Source organism: Zingiber officinale, chromosome 2A, assembly GCF_018446385.1.
Source record: "Zingiber officinale cultivar Zhangliang chromosome 2A, Zo_v1.1, whole genome shotgun sequence".
Taxonomy (NCBI): domain Eukaryota; kingdom Viridiplantae; phylum Streptophyta; class Magnoliopsida; order Zingiberales; family Zingiberaceae; genus Zingiber; species Zingiber officinale.
The window spans coordinates 160501318-160513014 of NC_055988.1; the positions used below are offsets into that span (position 1 = coordinate 160501318).

Consider the following 11697-nt stretch of genomic DNA (forward strand, 5'->3'; position numbering starts at 1 on the left):
TAAAAATGATGTCTGGGAAGGAGCTAACTTTCATTGATGTGCTCCATGTTTCCGATATTAGGAATAACTTAGTTTCTGGATCGGTACTTGTTAAAGTCGGATTCAAACTAGTATTCTAGTTCATCAACTTTGTACTTACGAAGAGCGGTGTCTTCGTAGGAAAGGGATATTTGGAACAAAATTTGTTCAAGATGATTGTAATGACTGTACACCGTGATTTTGATGGTAATAAAATAAAAGCTTCCAGCTATGTTATTGAGTATTTCAATTTATGCCATGATCAGCTTGGGCATGTCAATAATAATAATACTCTAAAACGTCTCGTCAAACTAAATTTATTACCAAACATCAATGTTGATGAAACAAACAAATGTGAAGTGTGCGTGGAAGCGAAAATGACGAGACTACCTTTTTATTCAATGGAAAGGTCGATGACTCCTCTAGAATTAGTACATAGTGATTTATGTGACTTAAAATTCGTGCAAACTAGAGGAGGTAAAAAGTACTTCATTACTTTTATCGATGACTGCATGAGGTTCTATTATGTATTTCTTTTAAAAAGTAAAAACGAAGCCCTAGAAGTTTTCAAAACCTATAAAATGGAAGTTGAAAATCAACTTGATAAACGAATTAAAATAATTCGTAGCAATAGAGGTGGAGAATAAGATGCATCATTTGATGAATTCTATTCAGAATCTGGAATTATCCATTAGACAATGGCGCCTTACTCACCTCAATCGAATGTGTTGCCGAACGTAAAAATCAGACACTAAAGGAGATGATGAATGCTTTGTTGATAAATTCAGGCTTAACCCAGAACTTGTAGGGGGAAGCCATTTTATCATCAAACCACATTCTCAACAAAATTCCTCACAAGAAAAATGATAAAACACCATATGAACTATGGAAAGGCCGCGAGTCATCGTACAAATACTTGAAAGTGTGGGTGTGCTTAGCAAAGGTCGAAGTACCTAAGCTAAAGCAAGTTAAGATCGGACCTAAAATGTTTGATGCGATATTTGTCGGATATGCTCAAAATAGTAGTGCATATCAATCCATAGTTCATAAATCAGACATTCCTGATATCCATGTGGATACAACCATAGAATCTCGGAATGCAATATTCTTTGAAGACGTGTTCCTAAATAAGAAGGGAAACATTCAAAGTAATGACAACAGAAGTTCTAAAAAAGATGATGTTCCAGAACTTAATTGTCAGAAAAGGGCTATTGACAATCAAAGCGAAGAGCCACGTCGGAGCAAACGGGCTAGAGTTGAGAAATTGTTTGGGCCAGATTTCATGGCGTTTATGTCGAAAATGAACCCAAGAACATTAAGCGAAGCTCTCTCTGGTCCCAACGCCCCACTGTGGAAGAAAGCTATCAATAATGAAATCGAGTCCATCATGAATAACCATACTTGGGAATTAGTAGACCTTCCTTATGGTACTAAACCATTAGGTTGTAAATGGATACTAAAACGCAAGTATAAAGTTGATGGATCGATTGACAAGTATAAGGCCAGACTTGTAGCCAAATGGTACAAGCAAAAGGAAGGCCTTGATTACTTCGATACCTACTCACTGGTGACAAGGATTACATCCATACGAGTGCTGATAGTCATTGCATCATTGTATGATCTTGAAATACACCAAATGAATGTTAAGACTGTGTTCTTAAATGGTGAGTTGGAAGAAGAAATTTACATGGAGCAACCCGAGGGGTTCGTATCTCCTGGAAATGAGGGAAAGGTGTGTCAACTTATTAAGTTGTTGTACGGACTTAAACAAGCGCCAAAAACAATGGCACGAAAAATTTGACAAAATATGTTGTCAAACGAATTCAGAATAAATGATTGTGACAAATACATTTATGTCAAAAGCACATCTGAAAGTTATGTAATCGTCTGTCTATACGTAGATGACATGCTCATAATGGGAAATAATCATGATGTAATCATGAGTACTAAGAAAATGTTGACTAATAATTTTGATATGAAAGATATGGGTCTAGCAAATGTCATATTGGAAATTAAAATTCTCAGGGCATTCGATGGGATGATTTTACCACAATCCCATTATGTAGAGTTAGTATTGAAAAGATTCAATGTATATGATCTCTCTACTGTAAAAACTTCTATGGATCTAAGTCAACACTTAGTGAAAAATCATGGTGAGCCCATATCGCAATTAGAATATTCTCGGATAATTGGTAGTTTGATGTATCTCACAAACTGCACACGCCTGGATATTGCCTGTATGGTCAACAAACTGAGTCATTTTACGAGCAATCCAAATGACACCCATTGGAAAGCATTGATACGAGTTCTTATATATTTAAAATATACTATGAATTATAGATTACATTACGGAAAGTATCTCGTGGTCTTAGAGGGATATTGTGATGCTAATTGGATATCAGATACAAAAGACTCCAAATCCACTAGTGGATATGTATTCACGATCGGTGAGGGAGCAGTATCTTGGAAATCCACTAAGCAGACGTGTATAGCTTGGTCAACAATGGAATCCGAGTTTATAGCACTTGACAAAGCAGCTGAAGAAGCTGAATGATTGCGAAATTTCTTGGAAGATGTTCTGAGCTGGACGAAACCTGTGCCCGCCGTACTTATCCACTGTGATAGTCAATCGACAATTGGAAGGGCACAGAGTAGTATGTATAATGGTAAGTCACGACATATCATTGTTGACATAATACCATTAGGCAGTTGATCTCGAACGGAGTGATTGCAATCGACTATGTCAAATCTAAGGATAATTTGGCAGATCCTCTTATGAAGGAGCTAAGTCGAGATCAAGTATACTGCTCATCAAGAGGAATGAGATTAAAAATCTACAACTAAAATCGACTGTAGCGGTAATCCAACCTTGTTGACTGGATCGATCCCAAGATCTTGGTTCAATGGGACAACGAAGTTACAGAAGTTGTGTAACAGCATAAGACAAATGATTATCTCTACTATCTCAATCCTAGGATGATTTGGTGTTGTCTTACCACATGTAGTGAGGATAAGCTTATGCTTTTAATGACTTGTATACCTTATAAACGTGGAATATGGTAGGATAATCTTGATAGAAGTGTCACTTATGTGAGTGTGAAGACAGGTCGCTTCAATGAAACACTTATGAATCCAAGATGGTGTCCATGACCGAAACGGAACCAACCATGAGAACCAAAAGTGGGTGAGATAAGTCTCTGTGTGGGTGTTATTGTCTTAGTATACACCAACAGCTAAGCAGTTCAAGACATCATGTTCACTGCACAGCCTAGTATGCTCGATAGCATTCCACTACGGAAGGTTCAAAGCCACAAGCTACCTTTCCCGATGCATTGACTTATCGATTAGACTCTTGTAAAGTGTCAGCATGCATACATGCACTACATGCATTAATTTCCATTCGTGTGGGAGATTATTAGATACGATTTTGCAAACCAAAATCTTGGTACCATCGATCGTTAAAAGTCAAGTTTGACTTCAAAATCGAAATCTGCGTTTCGCGTAGATAAATATAGACTATTAATTTGCTCAAAATCGATTACGGGTGAAGTAGAAATTAATTGTTCAAATATGTGCTCAAATTAACATTAAGGGAAAAGATGGGGTTTTAGTCCCACATCGTTAACTGACGAGAGCCAATGTTTCCTTATATGTGTTGCTGTGTTAATGTTGTTAATACTAGGCCTGGGTCGGTACGGTATACCGTATCCAAAATTGAATACCGTATACCGTACCGAAAAAATCGGTATTCTAAAAATTGATACCGATACCGTACCGACATTTCAGTATACCGAATTTCGGTATACCGAAATGTCGGTACGGTATCGGTAAAATACCGTCATGCCGAAGTTATATATATATTACATATAATATATAAAAAAATAATTGTCTTGTAATGAAGGGCAGTGATCATATAAGAATAAGAGTTTGAATTTCAGACCCAAATATGTAAGATTGAAGATTAAACCAGTAGCTAATGGTCCCAGGGTGGTGACTCGTCGGAGACTCGTCGAAATCTTGCCAGAAATAACTAAATGCTAGCTGGAAAAATAGGGGAAGCATATAGGCTTCAATCCCTACTAAAAATACCATAAATCCACCAAAGAAACAAAAGCTAAAACTCACTGGAAAATCGGACAAGAACTTGCGCAAGCATAACTCTCAGAACAGAGCTCGGTGATTAGATTTCTTTAGATTCAATGAAGGGAAAAAATATTAGGGCTGGAGAAGAAGTTTCTAAGTTGTTGTGCATCTTCTCCGGCGACTATGTGCGGTGGTCGACTGTGGAAGGAAAGAATCATGAGTCGCGACGTGTGCGCCGACGGCGCAAGGAGAGAACATGGTTTGGGGCCGTTTAAGGTTTGGTTTAGGCTTTAGGGGAATCTAAATTAATCATTTAATCTATAGTTATTCGGTATTTCGGTATACCGAAATATTTTAAATCCTTACCGTTACCGTTACCGAAAAATTCGGTACGGTATGATACCGTACCGAATTTTTTGGTATACCGAAAATTTCGATATATACGGTATTTTTTCGGTACGATTTTTCGGTATTTCGGTATTTCGATATTTTTTTCCAGCCCTAGTTAATACAAAAGCACAAGGCTCTCTACCTTTGGGCGAGAGTCCGCCACTCGCTACGCGTGCAATGCGCGCTTTGTTGGTGCACTTTGCACTTCATCGTCGCGAGGAGCATTGAGGAGCTTTAATTTATGCTCCATGTGGCATGGTCGGGGTGACGCCACATGGCGGTGACGTGGCATGTCGAGTGATGAGGTAATGCCTATGTGGCACGTGATTGTATAGAAAGCAATGACTGGATTGGGCGAACAGATGGTGACCGTTGGATTAAAGATGAGGACAGATCGCAAGTAGATGCGATCTGGAGCGTCGGATTCTAATTTGGTGTTAAAGAGGAAGGATTGATCTGAAGCGTCAGATTAAATGTTGTAATCTGACGACTGAGATCAAGATGAGATCTGAAGAGTTATAACTCTTCAGATCAAGGGACGAGATCATATCAGAATCTGAAGAGGTATGTTGAGATTAAAAGTCATCTGAAGAGTTATATCTCTTCAGATCTGATGGCTGAGATCAAAAGACCTTTAAAGGGTTATACCCTTTCAAAATGAATGATCCAGATCAGTTCAAACCAAGGGTTACTTACCTCCTCACCCAATATAAATAGATCCCTCTTCTTCTTGGAAATCATGCATTCAAAAGCATTTGCATTCAAACTATTCACCAATCTCTTGCATAAGAAGAGTCCAAAAAGCCTACGAGAAAGTTCATCGGTCTCGAAATTTGAAGTGCTGCTATTTCGAGACGTCGTCGTTGTATCTTGGGAACAAATTGCTGCTATCCGTGAGTACCATAGTGGAGCAATATCATTTTAAGGAGATAGTGTCGAACACTAGCATCGACGACAACTCAGTTTGCTTCCTCCCGACAGCAATCTCTTGGAAGTCCCGACAGTCGACTAAAATTGACTATGTCAAATATCGAGGAGCAAATCGTTTGAGGACTTCACATATTTATGATCATAAATCTTAATTTAATAAAATTTATTATAAACTCATTATAGCTCTAGGATATTTTTATTCAATAGTTAACACCACCAATGGATTTCTAAAGTCCCCTTATTAGAAAAATATTAAAATTTTAAATTTCTGAATGATATAGATCCATTAGTCAATTTCATCTCAAGCTAATGATAAATTTAGGGAATTCTAAATAATTTCAAAACAAAATTAATGTACTCCTAAAAACATTTTTAATGTACCTATGCCATCATATTTGAATTAAATAATATAATTTTAGAGCAGTAAATATTTTAACTTATAATGAGTTGATAAAATTTATCACAAACTCATTATAAGACCTAGGACAATAATACTTACTAACACCAATAAACTTTTAGAACTTTCTTGATTCAAAAACACTACTACAAATTGAGGCTAAGATATCACCACTAAAGTGTTGTTTTTGGCCATATAAATATTGCATTATACCTAAGGTAACGTTTTTCATTCTATCTTATCAGGTCCTGTCATATTAGATATAATGTAACGCTTTTGTCATTTTATGCAACACTTTCTTAAACTGTTGTGATATATACCAAAGGCAACGCTTGTCTATATGCAACACTTTTTTCTTCCAGCGACAACACTTTTTTTTTGTTACTCTTAAGCTATTACAACACTTTTTTCTATTAATAGCAACACTTTTTACAATTATTTAACCCAATAATACAACACTTTTTTCATTAAATGCATCACTTTTTATTAAACTTTTCACCTCTTATACACATCACTTATTGATACATATGCAACACTTAGATTTGTGTTTTATTTTTAAAATGTAGCACTTTTACCGGTTAACAGTAACACTTATTTTTTCACCAATATATTATTGATATTACAATTTTACTATCCAATCAAACACATTTGTACAAAATATATTATTCAAAATATGATCATTATATTACAAAAGTTATATCACACTATATTCTGATTAAAAATTTTACAAAAACCCAACAACTAGCATAAAAAAATATACATAAGTCATCAATTAATACTTAGCTTCATGAATTCCCCCCAAAAGGCAACTAAATATATTCATTTACAAAAAGCCAATAGATGGTAATGTGTGGTCGGCTTCATTAATCCCCCATAAGTCATTTGCCCATGCATTGAACGTGCCCACCAAAAAAGATATAATAATGTCCTGCTAGTCATGAAAACAAAAAACAACAACACACATTAATCAGTAAAGCACGTTACACAACATAAAGAATATATAAAGAAACAATTCAATTCTGTCAATAAAGATAAACATACCTATGCAGTTTCAATATTAAATTGGACATTAATATTGCACATACTAAAACCAATAACAGGCTATCAACAAATTTTTTTAAAAAAATAAAAATCAACAACTCAAGATTATAAGAAGAGGAAAAGCCTTTTAATTGAACAAGGAAAGGGAGAACTTAAATGGAGCTCAACCAAGAAAAAAATGTTTTATTAAACTGTTATCTATTGAATGTTGTTGAATCTTGAAAACACAATAGTTTTTTTAACTTCATGAAAAAAAACCTAAAACCCACTTCTCCGTAACTCTTCAACGAATAAAAACCTATCTCCGACTCCTTCGCGACTCCTCCGTGAAAGACGCTCCTCGTCGCTCTCGCTGGGAACCATTAGGCAATGGGCTATGGGAGGAAGGGCCTAACTTAAATCATTAGTTGAAGGCGACGGGATTTATAGAGTCCAATGCGGCGGGGAGGCGAGCTTTCGCTCTCCGATGGCTGGGAGAATGGCGCAGGGAAGGCGGAAGGGTCCGTCGCGATTTGGGTTGTTTTGGTTTGCATCTGGACTTGCGATCTGAATCCGAGCTTCGCTTTTGGCGCTACCGATCCCAACGACGATGAGTGAGTTGATAGTCTCATTGAGGGTTTGATGTAAAATACTGGAAATGGGCATAACACCATAAGGAAATTTTTCCGGAATTTTTGGAAATTTTTCAGGAATTTTTCGGAGCTCGTACGGACGAGTTAACGGGGATAAAAATGGGATCCGGAAAAGCCTGTTTAGGCTACCCCATTTAAGCGAGGAAAAGTTAGATTTATTTATTTATTTATTTTCTTTTTCTATTTTCTTTTATTTTTCTTTTTCCCCCGCTCCCTCGCTGTTTCCTTCCCTCGACGCCGAACCCGTGCCCTACTTCTTCCTCCCCCGCGCGCCCGACTGTGCCCTAACAGCCTCTCCCAACCGGCGATGCAAACCGCAGTTTCCTCTCGCGGATAAACCCTCGGCCAAGCTCGCTTTCCTCTTCTTCTCCTCTGCCGACGCTGACCCCCTTTCCCTGTGCCCTAGCCGCCAGCCACCGAGATCTTCTTCTTCCTCTTTCCCCAAGCGTCCACGACGAATCTGCCACCGCCGATCCACTGTCACCCTTGTGTGCCGACGCCGCCACTGACTTTTGATCTGAGCAGCATCGCCACACCCTTGCCCCGGTGCCCAGCCGTCCAATTCCGTGCCCTATTTTGGGTTCACAGTCGGCTGACTCTCCTTCTCCACGCCGAGCCCTAGTTTCCCGAGGCCGATCTCTTCCTCTTTGCCGAGGTTTTTGTTGCTGCTTTCCACTGCGGACTCACAACCGATCACCGCCGATTTCCACACTGCGGCTGATCGCTACTGTTTCCTTCATCCGGTCCAGCCCTAGTTCTTCATTGGTGCCCTAGATTTGATCTGCCCATCTCCGGCTACTCAAGTCAGTGACTCCACCTGGGTTTTATTTACAGCAACCTCATGGGCTGTGAGGCTACGAATGAATGTTCGGATGTGGTATTGATGTGAGTTTGATTTGTCTACTTAGTTTCAGTGATACTATTCGCCATCTATTCGGAGCATCAGTTGTTATCACCGACCATAATTTCCAGCAAACTCACAACAATGTGAGTGTAGACAAGATTTTCATTCGAGAAGAAACTTACTTTTTAATATCAACTATCTTTATATTCTTTGTGATGCAATATCATTTACCTCTTGTATCCGCTCAAAATAAGTTTCTTATTCATAATTATGGTTTTACCTTCAATACTGTCAAACCTACATGTCCATGAATACTTTCTACTCTATCATACTCCACTCTCTGATAAAGGGGCCTTTTTACTGCAGGGACCTGTCTTACAATTCTCTTAATGTTGTTAGGCTTTTTTCTTGTAGTGTCTTCTGCTTGGTGCAGGAAATGGCAGAGGTTGTGACGAAAGATTTTGGAAGGATTGACATCTTTGTGCATTCTCTTGCCAATGGACCAGAGGTACTACCTTACACCATATAATCATGATGTTTTTTTTTTACTTTAGTTCTAAATTATGGTTTTCATAAATAGGTAACGAAGCCACTCTTGGAGACATCTAGAAGAGGGTATCTTGCTACAATTTCAGCTTCGAGTTACTCTTTTGTCTCCCTGCTTCGGCACTTTCTTCCAATAATGAATCCAGGTTTCTTTTGATTCCATGAAAACAAAACAATTGCATGTACCATTTGTGTGTATATTTCAACTTGAGATCCTGACAAGAACATCATTATCAATCCATCATTATATCTTCTTCTTTACGCACAGAATAAAGCAATGCTAGTAGTTATAATAAAACCCAAAATAAAGTTATCAAACAATTCCTTTTCTTGTTGGCACATAGATTTTATATCTCATCTTCACTTTGTTTTGGATGCCTCCGTTAAACATGGCAAGCGGTGCTTCAATATCTTTGACATACATAGCTTCCGAAAGGGCAATCCCAGGGTATAACCTTTTCCCTTGTTTATTCCAAAGTTTATAATTTGGAATACTTGTTTAGTTCTTGCATCAACTTGCAGATACGAAGGTGGAATGAGCTCAGCAAAAGCTGCATTGGAGAGCGATACAAAAGTAAGTTCAACTCTTCTGCATTGTCAAGTCCTGCTAGTGTTTGGAAATATTTAAACCCAAACTATATGGTAGTTAACTCATCTAAGATTATATTTGGCAAAATATAGATTCAATAATTTTAATGTTTTCAGCATTTGTTTTTGGATGTAGGTGTTGGCTTTTGAACTGCACTTGCTTGCCACAAAGCATCAGGTAATTATATAATTAGTAACCATTTGGTGATTGTTAGCATACACGATATGATGGCTTTTCTTCAGTTCAATAGACATATTTTTACCTACTGCTCTGTATTCCTATGTTCCTTTCTCTGTCTATGCCATGTTTTACATTGATCTTTTAATTGGCATTTGACTTGAGATTTACCCATGCATGAAATTCTGCAGTTTGTTTATATCACTTGATTATAGAAATTTGTTGAAGAGTTGTCTCGTTTTTGTTTATTAGATCTATGAATTTGTTTGCATTTGCATTATTTTCAATTCCTGAGATGTTAAACACTTCTAGTTGCTTCCTTATACATTAAAGAATGTTTTAAAACATTCTTCAACCTAGCTCTTGATTGTTAATTTTAGTCAATTATAGTGGTAATTGTTAGATCCTTTATTTATTTTAATTAATCTCTATTTGTATATTCCATTATCTAATTAATCAATGACTTATTAGTCAATGGAGCTTATTTTTGTTTATTAATCTCTATGAATTAATGTTGCTTGATCATTGGAAAAAATATTGTTTGCATGGTTTATAATAGAAGCTTTGTATGCAATGACATAAAATGAAAATTATGCTTAATAAGAAATTTAAGAGGCATCATATTGTTTCAAGAGGTTACCATTTATGTTACATAGATAACGTTTTTTGTACTTCTATTAGATGACTAGATCAAATGATTTTTATAGTTATGTAACATTTATGCAGTGCAATTAGAATCACGCGTACATTTTAGTTTCTAATTTATAATATATATCTTTATTTGAATAGGTGCCCTCAAGAGTACTGGGAAGAATGTCGACAAACTAAAAAAATGGAGAGACTTTAACAAATTAAGGAGCACTAGGAGCTGCAGTCCCTCCTCTTCACCGACATCTAAGTAGAAAATCTCGTGTTATATTGTTCTACCTTTGTTTTAATAGTGTTATCATTTTGTTGGTTGCTTATGAAATTTCTTCAGAATGTTATAGATATTATTTTTGAATGTTAGAAAATTGTATATTAAATTTTATTTTGAAATTTAATATTTTGAATGATTTATAATATTGGAAAATTGTGTATTAAATTTTTTTTTATTTTTTATCTAAAAAAGACAACGGTTTTTCACCGTTGTCGTAGATAGTTTAAAACTGTTGTTGAAGACCCTGTTGTTAAAGGTAGACGCTCAAAGACAACGGTGAAAAACTGTTGTCTTTGAAGGAAAAGACAACAGTTTTTCACCGTTGTAAAAATGTTGTCTTTGCCTTCAAAGACAACGGTTAAAAACTGTTGTCTTTGGGCACCCCTTTTAACAACACGGCCTTTAACAACAGTTCAAAATGGGCTACGACAACGGTGAAAAACTGTTGTTATTAGGCTTTTTTCTTGTAGTGTTGCTGCATTTCTTGACAAATCTGTGCAAATTGTAATGGAAGATTTCATATGTTGCAACTTGCAATGATGACAAAATACCAATTCAACAATAAGAACGTCATGAACCAAAGATAATACATTAGTCGATGGGCATGGTGGCTAAGATAGAATAAGATAATAAAGTATATCACTCATCAATTTACTAATGCAGTAAGAAAAAAAGCATCATGGTTTCAAACAAATTATGCCCTATAAGAAAAAAAGGTAAGTGATTTAGGAAAAATAATTTCTTTTAATTTCTGGAGGTAGTTTTGCAAGAAAATGGTTACTTTCAATTTCCGGAGGTATAAAATACACTAGAGTTTTGCAAGAAAAGGTAAGTGACTTGGTAATTCATGAATTGCCATGAAATGAGTTTCCAACATTTCATAAGGAAAGATAATTGCCTTTACAACAATGTAAATTAATATAAATTCCTTGAAGTTAATTATGCATAAGTTCCTTAACGTGACCATGACTGTGAGCATACTTGAAATAAACAAATTCCAAGCTCTAAAAGCATATTAGAGATCATGAACGCCACCTTCAACATAATTTGGAAGATAGAAAATCATGATGCGAAACAATCACAGCCAATTCTTCCAGACCAAAATATATCAATTTTCATGTATTTCTAAAT

At 36.4% G+C, this 11697-nt stretch overlaps 1 protein-coding gene across 7 annotated transcripts; it reads left to right on the forward strand.

Moving 5' to 3' along the window:
- Positions 1-7690: 7690 nt before the first annotated feature.
- On the forward strand, positions 7691-10598 carry LOC122042929 (enoyl-[acyl-carrier-protein] reductase [NADH], chloroplastic-like). 7 transcript variants are annotated; one of them, XR_006129394.1, is made up of 7 exons: positions 7691-8294; positions 8400-8478; positions 8702-8843; positions 8916-9329; positions 9404-9455; positions 9606-9647; positions 10437-10598. XR_006129394.1 is itself a non-coding variant. In XM_042603335.1 (4 exons), coding segments are annotated over exons 1-4 (276 nt in total). In that variant the 5' UTR covers positions 7691-8476; the 3' UTR covers positions 9299-9329. The 7 variants fall into 7 exon arrangements, 2 of the variants coding, with proteins under 2 accessions (XP_042459269.1, XP_042459268.1); XR_006129395.1 differs by having other exon boundaries at positions 8750-8843; XR_006129393.1 differs by having other exon boundaries at positions 7691-8478; positions 8750-8843.
- Positions 10599-11697: the final 1099 nt, after the last annotated feature.

Excerpts from the sequence above, each read along its gene's own strand:
- LOC122042929 (XM_042603334.1), top strand. The coding sequence starts at position 8,637 with ATGTCCATGAATACTTTCTACTCTATCATACTCCACTCTCTGATAAAG. Across the intron at positions 8,844-8,915 it reads CTCTTGCCAATGGACCAGAG|GTAACGAAGCCACTCTTGGA; the intron begins GTACTACCTTAC and ends TTTCATAAATAG. Across the intron at positions 9,028-9,278 it reads TCTTCCAATAATGAATCCAG|CGGTGCTTCAATATCTTTGA; the intron begins GTTTCTTTTGAT and ends AAACATGGCAAG.